Source organism: Musa acuminata, chromosome BXJ1-9 (assembly GCF_036884655.1).
Source record: "Musa acuminata AAA Group cultivar baxijiao chromosome BXJ1-9, Cavendish_Baxijiao_AAA, whole genome shotgun sequence".
Taxonomy (NCBI): domain Eukaryota; kingdom Viridiplantae; phylum Streptophyta; class Magnoliopsida; order Zingiberales; family Musaceae; genus Musa; species Musa acuminata.
Genome location: NC_088335.1, coordinates 1,872,748 through 1,895,238, shown reverse-complemented (window position 1 = coordinate 1,895,238; position 22,491 = coordinate 1,872,748). Strand labels below are relative to the sequence as shown.

The 22,491-nt window shown below is 39.6% G+C and overlaps 2 protein-coding genes and 1 non-coding gene across 3 annotated transcripts; all 3 read left to right on the top strand.

Annotated features, from left to right (window-relative positions):
• Window positions 1-697: 697 nt before the first annotated feature.
• On the top strand, window positions 698-2,730 carry LOC135592386 (B3 domain-containing protein Os11g0156000-like). Its single transcript, XM_065081797.1, has 3 exons — window positions 698-1,453; window positions 1,532-1,723; window positions 1,803-2,730. The coding sequence occupies exons 1-2, from the start codon at window positions 871-873 to the stop codon at window positions 1,666-1,668; spliced, it is 720 nt and encodes a 239-aa protein (XP_064937869.1). The 5' UTR covers window positions 698-870; the 3' UTR covers window positions 1,669-1,723; window positions 1,803-2,730.
• Window positions 2,731-4,307: 1,577 nt separating this feature from the next.
• On the top strand, window positions 4,308-17,976 carry LOC135592385 (uncharacterized). Its single transcript, XM_065081796.1, has 14 exons — window positions 4,308-4,699; window positions 5,285-5,442; window positions 9,235-9,338; window positions 11,233-11,299; window positions 11,634-11,723; window positions 11,803-11,967; window positions 12,078-12,218; window positions 12,293-12,370; window positions 14,319-14,431; window positions 14,509-14,569; window positions 15,153-15,320; window positions 16,980-17,081; window positions 17,368-17,457; window positions 17,543-17,976. The coding sequence occupies exons 1-14, from the start codon at window positions 4,411-4,413 to the stop codon at window positions 17,603-17,605; spliced, it is 1,689 nt and encodes a 562-aa protein (XP_064937868.1). The 5' UTR covers window positions 4,308-4,410; the 3' UTR covers window positions 17,606-17,976.
• Window positions 17,977-21,588: 3,612 nt separating this feature from the next.
• Window positions 21,589-21,668, top strand: TRNAL-UAG (transfer RNA leucine (anticodon UAG)). The gene has a single exon. It is a non-coding gene; the product is annotated as a tRNA-Leu (tRNA).
• Window positions 21,669-22,491: the final 823 nt, after the last annotated feature.

Here is a 22,491-nt window from a genome sequence, read left to right as displayed (position 1 = left end):
TGACTTCGATTGCTAAAGTGTTTGGATCGTTTTATTGAGACTAGAAAAGGATCTTTTGAGGACCACATGTGTCTCTTTTTCAATGTGAAGTGGAATGCAAAAGCAGTCGGTTCTGAACGATGGAGCTCCTAATGGTCAAGCTTAGGACGACACCTTTTGTGGTTCTCTGAGGTGCTCTAATGGAATTCAACCTACTCCTGGTCATACATTCCGGCCATGAGAGGCTTTCAGGCGTGTGCTGAGATGGCCACGAGGATAAGGATGATGAATCAGCTGGGCATGAGAACACACTTGGATCAAAAAACGATCCTCCAACTCTCACAGGTAGAACTCTTGGATCAAAAATGAACAGTCAAAAAAGAATGCATGTTGGAAGGAGTTAGCAAGTTGCAGCAACCCACATGGAGTATAATTGCATGGGGCTCACACTGGATGGTTGGGATGAGGCCACAAGTGCAGCACTGACTCCTAAACATCACCACCTCATCATTCCTCATCAGCTCACTAGAGTATAGCAACTTAGAAACTTCAAACTCTTGGCCCTTCCCGTGTACCTATGTAAAGAAATATTCTCACCTAACTCCCACGCATGTTCAGCTCAATGAATTTGCTCTCTCTCTCTCTCTCTCTCTCTCTCTCTCTTGCATCTACAACTACATGTTTCTGTCTTGCACTTTGGCCTTTTATCTCCCAAGTGTGCATTGCATGTTTTTCTTCACAGGCTATAAATGCATGGTAATAATGCCTACAAGCTTCTCAGTTCCAACACCATCATCACCACCATCTCCCTTGCCAACTTTTCACAGACCTCACCTCAAATCCTCCTCCTCTACCATTTCCTCTCCCTGACCTCAGCCATTTCTCATACACATGGCACAGCATCACCCGCAACCTTGGTACTCTTGGGAGCCACACATGAGTCTCCACCACCACCATTACCAGCATCTCTACCGAGCGGAGCAAGAAGAAGCCCGGTACGAGAGAGAACACATGTTTGAGAAACCCCTGACCCCGAGTGATGTAGGCAAGCTCAACAGGCTGGTCATACCGAAGCAGCACGCCGAAAAGTACTTCCCTCTCGGCGGCGACTCCGGCGATAAAGGCCTGCTGCTGAGCTTCGAGGACGAGTCGGGCAAGACATGGCAGTTTCGGTATTCGTACTGGACCAGTAGCCAAAGCTACGTGCTTACCAAGGGGTGGAGCCGTTTCGTCAAGGAGAAGAGACTAGATGCTGGCGATGTGGTCCTCTTCGAGCGTCCACGGCTCGGAGGGGACCGTCTGTACATCGGATGCAGGCATCGCGGCGGAAATGACAGCCCGTCGCCGGCTCAGGCCACGACCATGCCGGCTGCTGCAGGGCCATGGAGCCCAGTGTACTACGCTGCTACTTGCTCGTATCCAACGAGTAGCTCATGCTTCAGCTCGGTGCAACAAGACTGTCTTCTTCATGCAGGTAATAATACTTCATACGGTTCAGTGTCGAGTTGCTTAGTGAAAATGACAAGGGATTCTAAATTGTCTCAACCTGCAGGAGATCAGAGGAACGAAGCAATACAGAGTGAGACAGAGGCACCGACGACCTCGAAGCGGCTGAGACTCTTTGGCGTAGATTTGGATTACCAGCCCGAGCCTCGGCCAGATCCCATGACCTCAATCTCATGGTTTTAGGCCAGAGCGCGTGCCACTTCGTGCCAACAAATGCGCGTCCGGCTCTCAAATACAGGTTGGTCGTAGCTGTCAATTTAGTGCATCGCAGTCGCTACAAAGACTTTGGCCTAATTCTTCCGTCTGCATTCCAACAGTAATACCTGGAGTTGCCTGGAACAAAGGGAAGAGGGTAGTGAACAGTAGGAAAGCTGAAGCGGAGGAGAGGGAGGAAATCTGAGGCCATGTTCACGAATCCCACCAACCAATCCTCTCCTCACCCAAGTGACAATTCGATTGACCTGCGAGTTGTGCAGGACCCAGCAACCACCGAGGACGGCAGATGAGAACAGCAAAGTTGGAAAAGGAGGGAAGAAGAAATCCCTTGTTTTCCGGGCAATCTCCACTTCCTCAATTTCCTTTCATTTTCTTTCGGGAGTCCCACTCTACAGCATGGCCTGTCGGTCTGACGGATGGGAGATCGGGTGAAGTTTCAGGAAACATCAGATTGAAAAGTAGTAGATGAGATGGGTGTGGGTCCTCTTCACCCAGTGGCACCAAGACTCTCTCTCTTGTTTAGTCTGTATCTTTCGAGGAAAGAACTAAAAGAGTCTGATGGGACTTTCCTTGTAGCACTTCTCTCTCTCTCTCTCTCGCGTGAAGTGAGTAGGGTATTCATGACGTGAGGGGTTGCAGTGAAGGGCATGACATGATACCTGCACCAAGAAATGGTTCGAGTCTCTGTGAAATCCATGTCCTTGGCGCAGTGCTAATATCACTTCCAAGTGGGCTCACACTGCAAGAAGGGATACAAGGAATTTGTCTTAGCTAACGCTTGTGAGACAAGTTGAGAAAGAAAGCATCACAAAGTCCTTGACAAAAAGAAGCTAGATTCTCAACAGCTTAACCTCCTGTCCCCTGCTTTTTGATCTATTTGCTAAGTCATATATTATACACCGGATGAGTCACTAGTGGAAGGGATGACTGTTCAAGTGTCAAGCTAGAGCAAAATCAACTAGTTTATAAGCTGTAAAGCTACAAAAGTGCAGAGAAATTTCCTCAAAAGAAGTGCAGCAAAGTAAGCAACCCTAGTGGAAGAGCTGCATGGAGACAGTAGTCCCACAAGCATTAACGATGTCTTCATGATATCAACTTAGGCCAACATGTCCACCGATTGTCTTCATTGTTTGTAAGATTATGTATATTGGTTCTCCTCATATCCTACATTAGCGGAAATCGACTTCGTACTGTTCCATCTTTGGCATGCGATTACTTTTGTTAGAGATGGATGCAGCGCACTGGTATCTGACCCTAATACTGTGTGTGGGAATCATCACCTCTGGTTTCTTATTTTTAGATCTGAGAACATAATACTGCATGGTAACCGAGAAACCAAGAGGAAGCAGCCAAGGTTCATCTGAGGGAGGCCTTGTAGCTTACTTAATAGAACTATATCCTGAGAAAGATATGCTGTCTGCTGCTTAACAAAAGAAGCCATGTGCAGAGGACCTTCTTCTAGCAGGTGCGAAACTCTACTGATCATAGAGTACCTGAACAAAATCCATCAACCAAGAGAACCTGCAGTTGCCTTCTGTGACCAGGAATAGTCCCCCTGGTTCTCTAAGACGTAAAGTGAGATCTCCCCAGGAGGGCACTGCCAACTGTTGCGGCCATGTGAGCAGTATTGCAGCGCATCATGACGAGAACAAAGTCGCCCTCGAAAAGGATGACGCATCCAATAATGGCCCTTCAGTCGCCATGGAAACAGTAGCAGAATGCCCTACAAAATGCTGGTAATCATACTCCCTACCCACATCCTTTTCTCTAGGGGTGTCGCCACCTTCTCCAAAATGTCTGTCACGGGAGGTCATCCCTTTCGTCAGCTGACCAAGTCTCGAGCACTTGGTCTGCACCTGCAGTCGAATGGGAGAGCCAGGCCGGGCTACGGCCTTTGACCGAAACGACCCGTACAATATGAGCCGGTGGGCTTCAGATTTGGTTTGGGTTTCATACACCCCATTGACTCGAATCCATTAGTGGGTCCGAACTACTTCGCTCGACCCGGCTCACATAACTAGTGGGTTGGATTGGGTCAGTTATCGTAACCAAACACAAAGGATAAAAGGGTATTAGATCCTCTATTCCTATCCATCGTTTTTGTATTATGATACCAGGAAGAACATTAAAGCCTTCACATGAACAGTTATGTGGTCTTTCTCTAGCATCTATATTATAAGAAAAAATTAAAGAAAGAATGAGTGAGAATAATCAGTAATATAGCAAAATAAATTTGATTTAAGCTTAATTTTCTCTTATGATATCAATTACTAATAAATGTGCCCTTTACTCGATATTTGAACGTCGGCCTGAGAGTAAATTGCTTCAAGATGCTGTGCCATCGGATCGTGTGGGGATCCTTTACATGACACCTACGTTACGAGCTCCATGAATTATTGGTGGATCGAAATGATTGTAAGGTGAAATTACTGGAGAGGATCCGCCTCCTTTAGGGATCTATCACCGTAGATATAATAATCCTGCGGAACAATTTATCTTGAACGCTACTATGGTTGCCTCTCGGTGCCAAAATTAGAGATAAAAACGACCGAAACATTTAATAGGCTCCGTGCGCGAAGCAGCTTACCGACTCTTCGTCAAAACGAGAGCAACTCGACTTGCGACATATAGATCGTGAAACCCTTCACGCCTCTTTTTCCGCTGTTGTCTCTCTGCAACCCTTCGAAGCAGTCGTGGGTGGGTGCACCGATGGCGGGGAGGTGGAGTGGAGGCGGCGGGGGCGGCGAGGTGGTGGGTTCGATCTACTCGATGCTCGCGCTCGTCCTCATCTTGGTGGCCTGCGTGGAGCTCGGCGACGCCGCCACCGCCGTCGACGTGTACCGGCTGATCCAGTACGATCTCTCCGGGGCGCCGTACGGATCGCGCCTTGCCGGCCTTAATCACCACGCCGGCGCCGCACCCTTTGCCCCCGGCGCCGATCTCTCCCGTACCGTCGTCATCCTCCCCGTTCGGGAGCTCAATCTCACCTTTCTCCAAGGTGAGCCCCTCTCCTTACGTGCTCTTAGATCTGCTGTGATGAATCGTGGCTTGGAACTTCACATCATTATTGTTTCTAGATCTATTTTGCAATAGAATCTCGGCTTCCGGCTCCTTACGATGCGGTAATACTGGTTTTTCCTACCAAAAGAATGTCGGGCCACTTCTTTTGCACTCTACGCCTGAACATAATTGTGAATTTAACAGATTCCATATCCTGTTTAGGTAGACTAGACAAATTTATACATGACGTGACTGCAGTGCCTCGAGGAGAGGAAAAGGAACAGTAGGATCATGTTGCAATAGGGATTCACAGTTCCTTAACCATAAGTCAACATTAGGAAGCTCAATTATCTAAGTCGTGCATGATTATTTTCTTCATTATTCTGGCTCCTATATATTTGGCTGAAGGGCTTTAGCTATAACTAGCTGGCTCTTCGTAAATTGATCAGTTTTTCCCACATTGTAGGAACTGCTCATAATTATATCTTCTCCATCTTGAACCAAATCTCTTGCATTCAGTTTTTTTCCATTCTGTTTATTGTTAAGTTTGTATTGACAAACAATCACTTTTAATGTGCATTAGAGTACATAACCAGTAAGCAGCCCTTGGGGGGATTGTTACTTCTGCTTCCTCAAGATATTCGTCACAAGAGTGGTGGAGGGAATAAGAGCAGAAACGTTGGTCTGCTGAGAAGTATATTGTCTGAGTTGGAACAGTTGCTCATTCATGTCAACTTACCAGTAAGTGGAGCATCAATTTCTTCCTGTTCAGCTGTCACTACATGAATTCCATTGGACATCTATTTCAACCTCAAAGTTTTCCTTCCTTTTTTGTGCTATCTTTTGATTGTCATGGTTTGGTCTCTATAGTCTAGATACTTCAAGTTTCTTAAAATTGGGATTGCATGTGAAATGTGAATACTAGCAAAGTCTTTCATTAAATTTTTATTTCGTTAGTTGTTCTGTGGTTTCAATCATTGTTGAATCTACATAGTCATTTGTCTGCCTATTAGTTATCTATGTTCATTTTATGAAATATTGATCAAGCTGTAAAAATAATATAATCTGGTTCTTAAACTGGTTTTGTCTCAAACAAGTTCAACTACAAATTCTTTTTCCCTTCTACAGGAAGAACCATGACAGCTGCATATTATGATATCTATGTACTGGTTTTCATTATATAGGTAGTAGCTAAGTGGATTTTATCATGTGGAATCAGTGAATCACTAAGTTTCTGGCCACTGATTATTAGACTTGGCCATGATATGGAGATAGTTTTGAGCTCAGATGTCACATCAATAATTCTTAATGAAAACTTGCTTTAATTCTTATGTGGAGTCCTTTTAATTAAAGTCTTCAATGGAACCTTCTTAATTTGAGTTGTGTTTTTATTGTTGACCTGTCAAGGAAAAAGACTTCAATGCTGGGATTGGGAGGTCAATTATTTTCATTCTTTTGTAATTCATCATTACTTCAAAATTGTGAAAACGGTATTTAGCTTTCAGACATGGAAGATTAGCATTGGTAAATTGAGATGGATGACCAATATCATATTTCCTATGGTTTGAACAATCTTGGTTACATTCTTTGGTTATAATAAATGTTTGTTAGAAATTATCTCTAACAAGCATTTTTATATTTGACGAGTAAACATGCCTAAACTACCAACTATAACTACTAAAACAAATTTATTGTTGTACAAAAAGAGATGACATTCCAATCATGGTTTTATGCTTTTTAGGGTCTCAAATACATGGGAGTCTGTTGGAGGATAGTCATTCCTCATAATTATATTAAAAAAATTGCTAGAACTTTCAAAATATACTTCATAATAATAAAATAACTAGCTTAGTTGCTCTAGCAAAAAGTGGGACGTAAAATCATGGTTTGTCGTGCCAACCTGTACCGGACAGTATGTATTGATCCGACAGGGGACCGACATGTGGACCGCCCTGTACCACGCAGTCCATAACAGGGGATCCCATATCGCCCGATATAGGGTCTGTATCAGTCGGAACGGTCAAAATTTGATCGTTATTAACCTGTATTGGTTGGTAACGATCGGATTTTGATCGATACCAATCAATGGTTGGGATTTGTTGAATTCAAACTGTCCATATGATCATTTGAACCAGATCTAAGGGTTTTTAAACCCTTTCTACCCCCTCATTCTCTCTCCTTTCGGTCTCTTTAACTCATCTACTGTCTCAATCACTTTCTCACTCACATATTTCTCTTATTCTCTCATTTGCACTCTCTAGAACTCCACAAAACTACGATTTGTTGATTAGATCAAGCTTGGAAGGTTAATTAGGGAGGATTAACACTCAAGTTAGAGGAAAAACTCTCTAATCAAAGGTATATAGACAACTTTTTAATTACATTCAGCAACTTGCATGGTTCGGAGACATGATAGCGACATGAACAACAGTGCCTCGACCGACAATGATGGTGACGTCGAAGAGTTGATGGCTTCGTCTACACAGTTTGAGGGTAGTGCATGGACCAAGGAGTAGTATTTTATGTACGTCATTCAACATTCAGATCATGGAGCTCAATGTGATAGTTGGTCATTCTTTTCTGAGTAGCGGTGATAGTTGGTCATTCTTCTCCGAGCAGCAGTACAATGATCAATCTTATGATACGAGGTAACAAATCAGTGATGAAAGTAGAAGTTTCGACACTCTCCAACCTTCACATCAATATATGCCACAATCATACTTGCCTCAAGAGCCACCTTGAACACGTGTGGCTCACGACGATCAGACTACGACTATCACCACATTGATGCACCAATAACATACGATGCATCAGTATACTATGTTATGGGATCAATTTTAAGATTGGGTTCATCAAACATATTAAATTAATTTACATATACATAGGATCGAGGGCCCGATCCATCGCCCGTGGAGTCTCGCCGTTCTTTTTGGTGATAGAACCAGGTATATCTATCGATCGATTACTTGATTCATTTGAATCTTAAAGTCTAAGTTATTCAATAAATAATCTAATAATTCAAATCATTTCTTTGTAGATAATTCAATATCAACTAAAGGATGGTTCGGAATGTATCACAAGGCTACTCCTCAAAGCCCGAAATAGATACATGCCACTATTCTTTCCTAATATAAATTATTTTTGCTAAGATTATACTAAATTTATATTTATTTTCAACTTAAAACCCCTAATCTATTTTTTTTTAATTTAGAGCTATTTTGGATCATTTTTTTGTGTCGTCAATACATCCCATCGTACTGACACATGGTATGTCAATATGGAGCGGTATGTATTGTACCACTAGTCGATCAGTACATCTGTACAGACCGATAAGGCGAACCCTGCGTAAAATCACTCTAAAGACTCCCAAGAATAGCTACAATAATAAAAAAATACAAAATATTGTCCTATTACTACTTAGTTAGGTGGGTAGACTTTGCCAGCCCTCTCCTTTCCTATCTTATCTAGGAGAGTTTTTAGAAAAGGCTTTTTTCACTCCTTTTACAACTAAATCATCAATCTATTTGCTTGGACCATTTTATAACAATATTGCACTGTATTATGATAGTTAGGGAGTTCTCTCGAGCGAAGAGATTCAATAGCATTCTACCTAAAAACTATTTCGACCTTGGCCCTCATGGAATTATTTTGGCCCTGGCAGCAGTAGCTGCTTATTGATGCAGTTAGAGGCCCTTAAATAGCTATTAGATGCCATACAGTTGGATCTGATCAAATATGTAAAAGACCCAAAAGAGTGGCTTGAACATTCTTTGTTTGTGGATGAAGTGCCTTTTAACTTAGCTTGAGTTTTTTTATTTTTGGTTCAGTCTAAATTTTTATTGTGTTTCTTTCAAAGATCTCTTCTTTTAGTTATTTGGCTTTTACTCTTTAAATTGGTCCAGAGATCTAGTTGAACTCAAAGTTAAAGAGGCGTATTGGTTGGATTGTTCTTAGGCACGAGGAGCTGGCGCCTCAATGTTCATCACTTGTTGCCCCTTTTGGCTATTTTAGTCAGAATTCTGTTCTAGTCTAATATGTCTATCAAAAGTTGGGCTAGTTGTGGGGCATGGACATTCAATTTTGTCTAAGAAAAATAATATATTTTCTTCCTTTGGTCTTACATTTGTTCCTTGTTTCCTCCAATTTTATGCTGTCTGTTAAATATCTATCGGAATCATCTCTTACGTACATTCTAAAATTTTCATTTACCTGCTTGGAAATTCTTTTTGCTTCTGCTTAACTCAGGCAGCACCAAATTCAATTGAGTTGTCAATTCAACAGAGATTTTGCAGGGATCAACAAGTCTGCACTGATTAACAACAGTATGTGCAATGCTCTCATGGTCATGTTAAATCCATGACTGATAAACATGATGTGTCAATTGTGTGGATTGTTTATTTGACTTGGACTTGTAATTATTTATATGTACCATATGGAATTGATGTTGGCTATGCTTTTCATTCTTTGTCACCTGTTAGGATCTATTTATGCCTGTTAAGAGTATTAACTAATTATTTTTGTTGGTACTTGCAGTATCCAGTTTATTTTGCTTATGAGGATGATAAGATTAATGCTGTGCTAGCTGATGTTCGAAGAGGTGATGCCACTGGGCAACCTGCTACAGCTACCACTGGCGGGTTAGTTAATACACTAATTGCTAAGATCATTAGGCCATTTGAAATAATCTATATTTGTTTCACAGCCACCCTTTGTTGTTCAAACTAGATCAGCAATATCTAGTTTTAATGCATTTGAAAAGGTATATAACCACCATATAAGCTTTTAGTGGATTTGATGGCTGAAATTCTATGCTTAAATTTGGACCTGCTTTAGTTAGAATATATTCTGCACTTTTGTCCTTTATTCAGTTGTTCTGATTTTTATAGTGTTCAGAATGTGCAGTGGATCATAGAATAACAAATTTGCTGCTCCACTTTCTCATTCTGTAGTTTAAAGCAGGGCCCTGTATGACTTATGGCCATCAACAGTTTTTCTTCTGTTTGAGCAAATTCCACTGATACAACTAAATGAAAATTTGACGAATTGACTTTAAAACAAATAATCATCCTTCTTGCTAGGCTATGTCAAAAATAGGTATTTGATCTCTGTGTGATTTTTCTTTCTGTTTTTTCTGTTTAGAGGTTCTATGATGCTTATTTGTCTCCATCTAACATAAATCTTATCTAGTTAATACTGCTAACTGACCCAATTTGGGCAATGGCCATCAGCCCATGCTTGAAGTATCTCAGGCTTGAATTAGTGAGTGTGCATTGGGCAATTCTATGACCAAAGCAGTTCAGAGTTGGCAATGGATTGCTTGGTCATACTGTAGCCTGAAATTGAATTGAAGTATGAAATAAAATATTATAATACTCCCACAAAACATAGCTTAAGGCACTAGTTGTCTGGTCTCGTTTGTGTCTAACCTCTCTTCCCTTTCCAATTCTTTTCCTTTGGTAATAGTTGGCAAAGCTGAGTATGAAGCTGGTAGGCCTGGATGCCATAATTAGGGCTTGGATGAACCACAGTAGCCAATTTTTGGGATTTCAAAATTGCTGCCTATTGTTACCTAGTAGTTCTCATGGTATACTAAGTTAATAATGGTTGATATGATTTGTTATTTTTGAAGTAGCTCTCTGGTATAAATCTTATTCAAAATACAGCTTTCTTTCTCTGTCATACTGTCTTTTTGTTTTCATTCTAGGCAAATTGTTTTTCTTGAACTACCCTTTGCATTGCAAATTTTTGAGAAAAGAACATGTCTATGCATGGAAAGTTAGAAACAGAAGTTTTCTGCAATTAAATGAGATCACGTAGAAGTGTTGTCAAGTAAATTGAGCTCATGTTGGGTGTTCCTCTACTTGGATGATTAAGCTTTGTTTGGACCTACTTCATCCAAATTTCTATGAACCTAGGGAATAAGAATGAGGTATTAGTGAAGTGTAAACTGAAGAAACTGTCCAGGTTAGGCACATTGCCACATAAATTTCTCTCCTTCCTCAGCCCTAACTATGCTTCCCTCATCTCTACTCTTTTCTCATTTCCTTATGCTAACCAAGCAATACAAGTGGATTAAGACTGATATGATTGAGTGTGGACCAAGTTTGTGTCTAGGGCTCATGAGTTTACTTTAGTGATGAGACAGGCTTTGGAAAAACTAAGGTTACATGTTTGACATGACACTTTGGTTGCAGTGTCCCATCCACGCTATCTAGTGAGAGCAAAGAAGAAAGTGAAAGGGGCATAAAATGACTGAAATATGTTGGGTGATATTCACAACTATGCAGAAAGAACATAATAAAGCCATCCATGACTAGACTATATGGTAAGGAGGCATGTAAATAATCTTAATGGATCTCTTAATTACAAAGCAATACAAATCACTAACTTAAAGTTTTAATTTCAGTGTGGCAGGCATTCATGTACTCTTATTAAGAAATATAGGCTCAGTACCTGCTTTCTATTCAAAAGTTTTTTGTTAAATGAACTGTAATAAGTTTCTCATTTCTCCTTCTGCGTGAGATGTTGCAGCTACAAGTTGGTTGTATCAACACCAGAACCTAGAAAAGCATCATCTCCAACAATCACAAACATTCAGGTTCGAATTCTTCTTTACAATTAGAGTATGATCATGACACACTAATGGAAGGAGAAGAGTTTCTTACTGCATGGTCCTTTTTGACAAGTAATCACCTTGCAAATCCAATTCTCACTGGTTAAGTCATTAATAAATACTGAGATTAAGCTTTAGGTGATAAGAGGATGTATAATGGCCTTAATATCCTCTCATTTTATTGGTTCTACTTCCGCATTAGTAATTTGTGTTATACTCTATGACCTCACTTTGTCAGTGTAAGTGACATTGAGACATCCATTCCCAAAAGTGTATTTGTAAATGGTTAAAACTTATGGTACATTGTCATATGTAACAGGGGTGGTTACCAGGACTTGTAGGAGATGGTACCACTCAACTCCCTACGATTGCTGTGGTTGCGTCCTATGACACATTTGGTGCTGCTCCGGTATGAGACTATCTATATAACTAATACTTCAGATATTTTTATGATTTAACTCTAAGCTTAATGTACCTAATGTTTTAAGGCACTTTCTGTGGGAAGTGATAGTAACGGAAGTGGGGTTGTGGCTCTCTTGGAGATTGCAAGACTCTTTTCACGCCTTTATTCAAGTCCAAAGACCCGAGGGAGATACAATCTTCTCTTTGGTTTAACATCTGGTGGACCTTATAACTACAATGGAACTATGAAGGTCAAATTGAATCTTCCAAGCCCCAAGCCGTTGCAGTTGCAAGAACTAGTCTGTTGTTTTAGCTTTTGGTCATTAACTTATCATTTTCTTGTTTTGATTAATGATTTCAGTGGCTTAGGAGCTTTGATCAACGCTTACGTGAGAGCATTGAGTATGCTATTTGCTTGAATAGTGTTGGTTCATGGAACAATGAGCTGTGGCTGCATGTGTCTAAGCCTCCAGAAAATGTGTACATAAAGCAAGTTTATGAGGTGAATCATGTATTATTCAGATCAAAATGATAGTCCTTTATCCCATTTACTAAAATGAGTTTCTCTGATGACAGAGTTTTTCAGAAGTTGCAAAGGAGCTTGGAGTTACAGTTGGTATAAAGCACAAGAAGATCAATATTTCTAATCCACGAGTGAGCATAGTCTTTTATGCATTCAAAACTTGTTATATCCTTTATCTATCGATACTATGCATCTGCTAATATTACCCAAGTCGACTAAGTTTCCACTGACTTCTAATCGGGTTCTCATACTATTTTTAAGCTGGCAGCTATCATGTTGTTTTCACTTTCAATGTGTTTACGAGTATTTATAGGAAATTAACTTCTTCAGTGTTATAGTTATATTGTATGTCCTAGCAGGAACAACTTCTACTGATTTCTGTTTGTGGTCAAGGAGCCAAATCAATAAACAGTATTTTAATGGAAATGGTTAAAAGTGATGGCTATCTCTGTGATTGTATAATAGACTTGGAAAAAGAGTGCAAGAATTTTCCAAGGACAGAATTGTATGATAGATTAATTTAGCAACTTACTTGGTGCTGTCTTATCAAATTTTCCTGTTGTGCCCTCAGACAACAGAAGTGATGGAAACAGTTGTTCAAGAAAGTTGTGAGTACAATGTTTGGACACGAAACGCCTAGAGGCAAAAAGGTTGATGGAGAAGGTCTATAGAACGATGCAACAAATTGAACTTAGATGTTTCTAGCTTAAACATGAAGGATTGTAGAACACTCTTATGATACTTCTATATAATTCAAAAGGCATTTAGTGAAAGGAGATGCAGCTGACTGGCACTCAAATTAGATTGTGTTTCACAGTAAATTCTTAAATTGATGTTGATTAGATAAGCAGGAGGTAGATGGTCTTTCATTCCAATGTTTCTTCACATGATCTAACTTTTGTTTCCTTGTGGGTTCAGACAATGGTAGGTCTCTTAGAATGTGGCTGGAGGTTTGTGCATTGGGTAGCTGATTTTTTCTGAATGATTGAGCATGCTTTTGTTTCTTGTGGTATTGGCTGGCTGCTGGAACATTATCTGCTAACTTACTGGTGGCAGAAAATGAACCACTTGAATTGTGCAGAACAAAATTCTTGAAAATTGCAATTGAACCTGTGAATGATGGCTCACATTATCAGTGGATTTTGATATGATACTTTCAATTAGTATAAATATCATCAAAGATTGATCTGGTTTTCGACTGATTTCTCAATCTTATAGCCAAATATTGCTTGGAATTTGCTTAGAATCGATCAAACACAACCAATGTATGATCAAATTCTTGTCAATTTGTTGCCTCAAAAGAGGAAACAGTAGATCTAACAGAGGGAAACCAAAAAAGAGAGAAGTGAGGATTAATAGAAGTCAAAGAAGAATCATGTGACAACGACTGTAAAATAGAGAAGGAAACGATGCTATGGTCGGTCGTTTCATTTATTGTTGCAGTGTTCGTCATCCATCATCATGTAAGATAAGGGACAAAATATATAAAGAAGTAAAAAGACAGAAGGATAATCTTCACCTTTTAAGATAATAATGATGTTATTATAGAGAGAAGTAATGACATGAAATTTAAGTAAATCCTTGATTCAGTCATCGCTTTTTTTTCAGATAAATTTTTCTTTATTTTTTTTAAATAAATTTATACTTCACATGTTAGGGCAGCCCTGACTTTAGCTGCATGGCAGTTAGAAAAATATTTTTTGTGATAGTAAGGTCTCTCATCATCCTCAAAGCTCCTTATAAATTTTGAGTCTGTTGTCCATGTCTGTCTTGCCTTTATATGATATGATTAGTATTTATTTTATAATTAACCAATGATAGTTGTTTTCTAATGGATCAATTTTCATTATTTTTAATTTCCATCTCTATTTTAGTATATAATATGTTAATTTTAGATTTTTAGCTATGCTGTTAAAATGATGCTAAATGTTGGCTATGTCCATTTTGAAATGTATGGTTAACTATTTTGAATTGTTGGTTAAGAATCAGCTTTCTGGAGATAGCTAGATGAAAATGTTTTTATACTATATGGACTTGCAAGATTGAAAATTTCCAACTTTTGTTAAAATTTTGATGTAGGTAGCATGGGAGCACGAGCAATTTTCCAGGGTAAGAGTAACTGCTGTCACTTTGTCCGAACTTTCAGTTGCACCTGAATTGCTTCAAAGCACAGGAGGACTGTACGATACAAGGTAGATGATAATGTAGTTCTATATTTTCTCTTCATCTAATTTTAATTCTGCTTTCTTAAAATTCACTTTTGCTGCAGGCATATAGTTGATGATACTGCAATCCATAGAAGCATCAAACTAGTTGCTGAGAGTCTTGCGGTAATGTTTTCTTTTTCATTCTGGTTCGGTTACAATGCAGCACTTCTTTTTCTGTTTGCCGCCATTATTTGCATATATTTTACTTTTCGACGTGTCACTCTTTCGGGAGACAACTTTGTACATACTGATGTTCCATGCTGATTGGTCCTGAAAAATTGATGAGCAGAACTTGTGTTACTAAAATGTCCATTTCAAGACCGCAATGGCATTCCTAGTGATGTTAAGAGCAATGGCATTCCTAGTTCTGTTTTCTTAACATCACTGGGCTTAGGTCAGCCTTGATCTTAGCTTATGAGAAGTGAGTTGATGATCTATTTTACATATAATTAGAAATTTTTTCTTTGAAAAATATATTAGAAAATGGAGCAAGGCTCAGAACATGTATACTTGGGTTCTGGTTCACTTCAATCATTTTACTTTCCTGGGTCTATTATTGGTTGTCTTCCTATCTTTTAAGTTCTCTGTTCTATATGTTGATATTAGTCCCTGGATATAAAATTGGAGATCCTCATAATATTGTGTTTGCTCATGAAATAAAGTGGTGTTGCTTTTCTAGTATATAATGTTTTCTACTTTCATGCAGAGGCATATTTATGGATATGAAGGAAAAAATATCCAGATTTTTGCAGATAATAGTAGTTTGGCAGTAAACCCATCTTATGTGAAATCATGGTTGGATCTTTTATCGCGGACACCTCGAGTAGCACCTTTTCTCTCAAAAAATGACCCAATTATTTCGGCATTGAAAAAGGTGTGTTTAATTACTAATTTTTAGTTTCCATCTTTCATTGTTTCTGTACTTTATTTGACCTCGACAAACTATACCTTACTATTAGTAGGAGGTTGATTTATCTCTTTAAGGAAGTGTCAGTTTATGATGAAAGCTGTGTAGGAGAAATGTATTGTAAAGTTCTGCAGTTATTTGCATGTATAATATATATCTTTGTGAAAGAGCATCATATGCTAGTGGTTAGCAAGAGATGCTAAATGTTTGGTCAGAAAGTTCATGATGTTTATCATCTTTAGATAAAGAAGGTTTTTTTTGTCATGTGAAGCAGTAGATTCATAGACCATATCATTGAGATTAAAGGATGACTTTTCAAATTACTGAAACTGAAAATTAAAGGGCTTTAATATATTTGGATCTGTAAAGGACCATGTAATACTTATATTCCTTGAAAGGTAATGTCAGAGCTATATCCACTTTTGTTGATTTTGTAATTTTTTAAACCTAAAGATAGTTCATATAAAGGTTTTAAATCTTGATATCTGTAACCATAGGTCCCTTGTCGAATTGGTACAGGTCTAGTTTATGGCTGGTTCCGTTCAGGGAAAAAATTTACACTTTCATTTTCATATTCCTCTTATCTTTCCTTCCTAGGGTCTTTTCTTTGTCATACCATTGTCATCGTCTTTGTTTCTATTGTTGGTTGATGCCATCGCTTGATCTTGCGGGAAAAAAGAGGTTACCTGACCTATTTAGATAAACTAATATAGATCAAACTGTTCTTACTAGATATCCACGACCATTAATATATATGATAATGCCATGATGAAGACTGCTATGACCTAAGGGAGATAGGTGAAGCAAGGATGATATATCCTTTTGTAAACTTATTGGCAGCGAGGAAGGTAGAGCTATGCCAGTGAGGAAGCGAAGAAGAAGCGACAGTGGTGAGTAGTTGGTGTGCATTTGCATCCTTTTGTAAGCTTATGTTTACAAGTCAAGAGTGTCGTTCTTGATAGTCCAATATACAATGCATAAATATGGCATATGTTTGAGGACAAATCTTCAATCTGTCCCTGTTTTCAGGATCATGATAGTGAAAGCATGGACTCAAATCTTGACAGTACTGATTGGTACTAACTGTTATTTATTGGTCTGATCAAGTGCCAGTATTGAAGCATATAATCTGATATCAGTACAATATCATTCTTTTTTTATTTTTTATTATTTTGTTTCATAGTTTTGTTGTTGTTGTTGTTGATATTATTTTATTCAATGATACCATGTGAAACAAGTTGATGTACCGCTCAGTCCAGTAAATTTTCCACATTGGTACTGGATAGAGATTTAAATCCTTGAGTGGAAAATGATACAAAACATCCATTTAAATCTAAAAATTTGAATTTCATTTTTACTTGTTATGCATGCAATTGAGAAGCATGTATATCTGTTGTATAACTGCATCCTGTGGATATAATTTATATTTATTAGATAAAATAGCCATCAGAAAGCTTATCAACCGAAGTAATCATTACAAATGTTCCTATGCCATTCTGCCAAGTTATCCTGTGGGTAAATATTTCATTTGGAGTGAAGGTGTTAGGTTGGGTTGTGTGTGTATATTCATAAGGGGTTCTTGTTTATATCTTCTATAATACATAATAATATTATTATTGGTTGCAGGAATTGTCTGATCATACGGACGAAGTGCATCTGCAGCATGAGAGCATTGATGGGATGTTTAGCTTTTATGACTCTACACGGGCAACCCTTAACATATATCAGGTGATCAAGAACATTTTCTTGAACTTTCACTAACTTAACTATATTTTAACTATCTTCTGTCTTCCATTTGCTGTTATGTGGTGACAAGCCATCATTCCTTTCTTCACTTTTGTGTAACATCACTAATTACTTATGATTGTGAATAGAAATTTCTTAAATTGCTGCACCAGTCCAATGCAAATGCTCCTTTGCCTCGAATTACATCATTCAGCTGTAGTCTCAGAATAGATTTTCCTTTCAGCCAAACAATGACAGACTAACCAGAAATCATGTTGGTTGATTGCAGGTTGCAAGTGTTACGTTTGACCTTCTTTTACTTCTAGCACTGGGTTCTTATCTAATTCTCCTCTTCAGCTTCCTTGTCATCACAACACGGGTAATTATGCTTACTTTTCTTCTCTGGGTAGGATCAGCATTTATACCACTTTCAGTGTGCCAACAGTGGTCGACTGTTTTGTCAGGGCCTCGATGATCTTATTAACATGTTCCGGCGACCTCCATCTCGGAAGGCCAAAGCAGCTTGAGTTGGTAGGGTTTTGTTAATTTTCACGCAGGAGACTTGACCAGGAGCAGAATAGCTGAAGAAAATTGTAGATTAGCCTCAGTCGGGGAAATTGAATCATTCTCCAGTAACATCAGGAAAAATTTTGCCAGCATTCATGGTTGGAAGTTACTGGTTTTCGTTTTTCCAGGGATTTTACGTGTGAAATTGCAAGGGTGACATCATTATTTCCTCCTCAGGTTGCTTGTTTTATGCACCAAGCATCATAAATTCATGTCTGCTTTAAAATTGCCCTTAGATATTGCATGCGGATTTATATCCTGTTGGCTGTTGATTCATAAGCTAGCTCAGACTCATGGATAAATGAATTTGTTATGGTCTTTGTGCTGGTAACTGCAACTTATCTTTACAAATGGTTTTATAGTCTACTTTCGTAGTCCACATCGCATAAGATGGTTGGTTGAGTAGCGCCACATCAGATTCAAACAGTACGTCCGTATTTATATTGCATTCTTTATATATATTACGTCGGAGAATTCTTCATTCTTAATGTGTGATTACTCTCTTCTCAAGGTGGTTCTCAGGATGATCACAAGAGATGATGGTTCCTTGTTCTCCTATTTAAACTGGATTAGATGTCAAATAATCAAATCTAGGACGAACTTAAGAAGAAAAATAATTTGTAATACTGAATTAGGGAACAGATTGGACAAATTTCTTGGATGGTTCCGAGAATGCAAAGGTCGGAGCGATGGGGGCGAAGACGCGGTTTTAATTTGCGCCACGCCTTACACGTGGCTTCGGTGGCGGGTGATGCGGCACGAGTTTAGTCGACCGCGTCAGCAGATCGGACTTCGGCGACTCATCGGTGGCATACACGTGTCGGGCCTGGTAGCCACAAGCTAGTCAAAGAAGGTGATCAATCCTTACGTGGCATGCGGCGGCAGCTAAGCCGTCGACCGCTAGACGTCCACGTGTCTGGCACACGAAGGCCATGACAGCACGCATTGCGATGCACCGCTCCCCGCACGCTCGCGTCGCCTCTTCATGTATATCTACCCACGCGCGGCCTGCGACGGACGAGACCGTGCTCAAGGTCACCTGTTTAACGCTCCAGGTGGCAGCGCCGCGTGGCGCCGCCTCCAACGGTATACTTCCAGTTTCCTCCGAGCTGGCCATGCATGATAAAGCGAGGGAGTGGTCTCAGTGCTTCTCCTCCTCTTTCGTCGAGTGGGTCGAGGGATGGTGGAGACGGAGGTCGACGCGGTGTGGGACCTCGCGAGCGAGAGCGGCAGCGGGAGCATCTCCAGGAAGCGGCGCATGAGAGAGTTGCCTGGTAGGCTTCAAAAGAAGAGCTTGCAGGGTCGGGAAGAGAGTTCACTTCGTGGAGTAAGCGAACATTCATCTTCTTCTAAGCCCATGTCAGGTGTTTATCTTTATATTGAGAACTTCGTTCTTGCATATGTTCATGTATGGAACATAAAGGCCCGACTTGGTTACGCCGACACCAATGCAAAAGGTAAGAATCTTAAAAATCAGCAAAAACTTTTCTCATAGGAAAGAAGGCTATGGAGGGATGGAGTTCAAGGACCAGAGTTCATTTGCATCCAGTACTCTGTTACTTTATTCAGCTTTGTTCTTGCTGTGCTATGATGATTCTTCATAATGTTGTCATTCCAAATGAACAGACTTGAACTTGAATCAGTCTTCTTTGCAACTTTCGTTTCCTTTATTATTCTTTCCTGCATAAGAATGCTGGGTATAGTGAATATGATTACTGCTGATGTACATATACGGAATGGGTTATTATTCATTGAATGTATAACTCACAAAGTTTGTGGTGCTCTCATGAATGCCTTTGCTAAAGGATACAAGTGCTGGTTGCAATTGTGGTGGAAGTCACACTGCTGCAGACAATGAAGTGGAAGAACGAGCACAGATCAAACAAGATTTTGAATCGGTTGCATCAAGGATCAAGCTTCCCAGTGATCACTCTTTCCCGAATGGTAGCAGAGCGAAACAGAGATCGACTGAGGTAGAAGTTTCTGTATCCCATCTGCTATGATCCTCTTGATAACTACACTGAAATCTCAGCTTTCTTAGCAGGCCGAGAAGGAAGAAAGGAGATTGCCCAGGGTGTTAGCTGATAGAGAGTCAGCTCGGCAGACCATCCTTCGGCGGCAGGTGAGATTTCGTGATGTGTTTTCTCTTGTATAATTCTTGTGATTTATGCTTTGTGCGACCTGTTTTTAGGCCCTCAGGAAGGAGCTGAAGAGAAGAGTTGCTGATTTGTCATTGCAGAATGAGAACATGAAGATGGTAAGCAGAGTATTAGATTTGACCTCCCCAACTGTTTTGTCGATGCAGTGATCAACTTTGAGTGATTCCGATTGATACAATGGAGTTGATTGTAGGAGAAGGACTTGGCTGCGAAAGAGTACCTTTCACTTAAGGGCGCAAACGAACACCTAAAAGAGCAGGTTTGACATCTGCAACTAAATCTATCTCAACTGCACCAAGCTGAATTAGTGGGATGGAAATGAGAACTTTCTCCTGCTTGTTTAGATTGCTGAGACAGAGAGGTTTCAGATGGCTGCATCCGCAGTGATGGAGTCGCCATCGTCCTCAACAATCAAGCACCACCCTTTCGTATACGGGAAATCGCCTATGGTACCATTCATGTATCCGTCTCGGCCTTCCCTCACTTTTGGGCAAGTGAATCCAAATGGTGGATCAATGCCGCCTCATTTCATGCGGCCTTGCGCTTGGTCTTATCCATTTCATCACGAAGTCTCGAGATCAGCACAATGTTTTCATGCGTTCGGAAACGACGATGTTGGAGACATTGCGAGTAAGCGTCATGTACTGATGCAGTCTTGTAGGAGACCGTACAACATAGAAAGAGTTCCTCTCCATGGCAGCGATGTGAAGGAGAACACTTCGTTAGCGACTACCAGAGAACCGGTCCTTAGAGGCTCTTCACATGGAGGCAAAGGTCTGCCGGAGAAACTCCATGGTGCTTTCACTTGCCTCCCTCGTAACTTATCGAGCATGGTGTCGGTGATTGCGGCAACGGAGGCAAGGAAGACGAGGAAGCAGCTGATGAAGTCGAAGCAATCTCAAGGAAGACCGGCAGAAACGCACGGGTAAACCTTAAACCCGGAGATAGTGTTCATGGATCTCGATCAGCTGTGGAGGAGTTAATTTGAGGTTACCATCTGACAAGGCATTACATTGAGGGAGGGATGATAAGAACAAGGCTCATCACCTTCCTTCAATATTCCAGCATTTGATCTTCTGCAAGGTTACCACATCAAATTATAGCTGGCCGTCTTGTACTAGTGCAGATCGATACACAAGGGGAGAAGTTGATGTTATGTATCAGTCAGTCATCTTTATGTGACTGCATCTGCATAAAATATCAGAGTTCCACAATGTTGAAGATGCAAACCAACAGTTTATTGGCATTGGACTGTTGTGGTGCTTTGCACTGCATGATGGAAGATTTTAGGTGGACTCTTTAGACATGATGGTTCATCATTTTTTCTCAAAACCTTGTATTTTAGTGCTCCAAACTCTATAAGCTTAGTTTGCACAGTTTGTAATAGAATGAAAAATATTTTGATAACCAATCCTGCTCATCGGATAATCGCCTTAGAGACATTGACATGCAAAGAAATATGATTGAATTTAGACAACGACATAGGGGTGATTAGGGCCTGTCGACCCCATGATTAATAATTTATGATAGATTATTTGAATAGATCGTATTGATGGATTATTGTCCACAGGAGCTTTTTCAAACTTATCTATTTCTTTGTCGCTCATGTCTTAAGTTTAGAATATGAAAGGATGATAGACTTTAAGTAATTCTCTGAACCGAAGCTTATATCAAGCAAGAACAATGGAGAAGAATATGTTCACATTAATATTTCTTCATATGTTGTTCTCGACGGATGTCTTATTCAATGATAAATAACTTGTAGACAACAACTAACAACAAGTGACAGTTTGGCCGAGTGGTCTAAGGCGCCAGATTTAGGCTCTGGTCCGAAAGGGCGTAGGTTCAAATCCCACAGCTGTCATCGTACTTAATATTTTATGTTTTTTCCTAAACAAAGCTCAATATTGAGATATAATATATTTTTCCATAGCCGTCAATTTTCTTTTATAATTTTTGTTTATTTTGCTGAGACAAAGCTAAACACTTAGAGAGAGAATATATATTAACTCCTTCATCTTGAAAAAAAAAATCTAAATTATTGAATACTCTAAACCCCAGAATAATTTAAGCATGCATTTGTCATGAACGCCCATGATATAATTTTATACACTTTAACGATCTCAAAGTCAGATCAAAAAATTATTAGTCAAGATTAAACTAAGATAAACGCAGAAAGCCTCAGTTGGCTCTGAATCAACATTCCATCTTAGATTAAAAAATTGATTTGGATATTATAGTTCTAAATCCTACATCTCGTAAAAGTTTAAAATATTTTTTAAAATTTTTTAAAATAAAGCTTAATATTTGGAGGGAAAATAATTATTTTAATTCATTAATCTTAAAAAGAGTATTAAAAATAGTTAGAGTGAATTCCTAAAAAAATTTAGCATAGTACCCTTGATCATATAAAAAGATTATTTTACTCCTATATCATTACCCTATGTCTCTGTACTGTATCGCCCCTAATCGCCTTGCCTTTACACGTGAAAGGAGAGGGGGTTCTATAGCGACAATCGTCACACGAGCAAAAGCACAAACAACAATGATGGCCCTCGCATGAGCAAGACAGGTGATACAAGGTGGCGATGACCCTCGTGTGAGCAGAGCACGTGGTATAAGGTAGCGACGTAATAGACGTAGAGGCAGATTCGAGCTGAGGTAAAAATAAATCATTAATAAAAAAT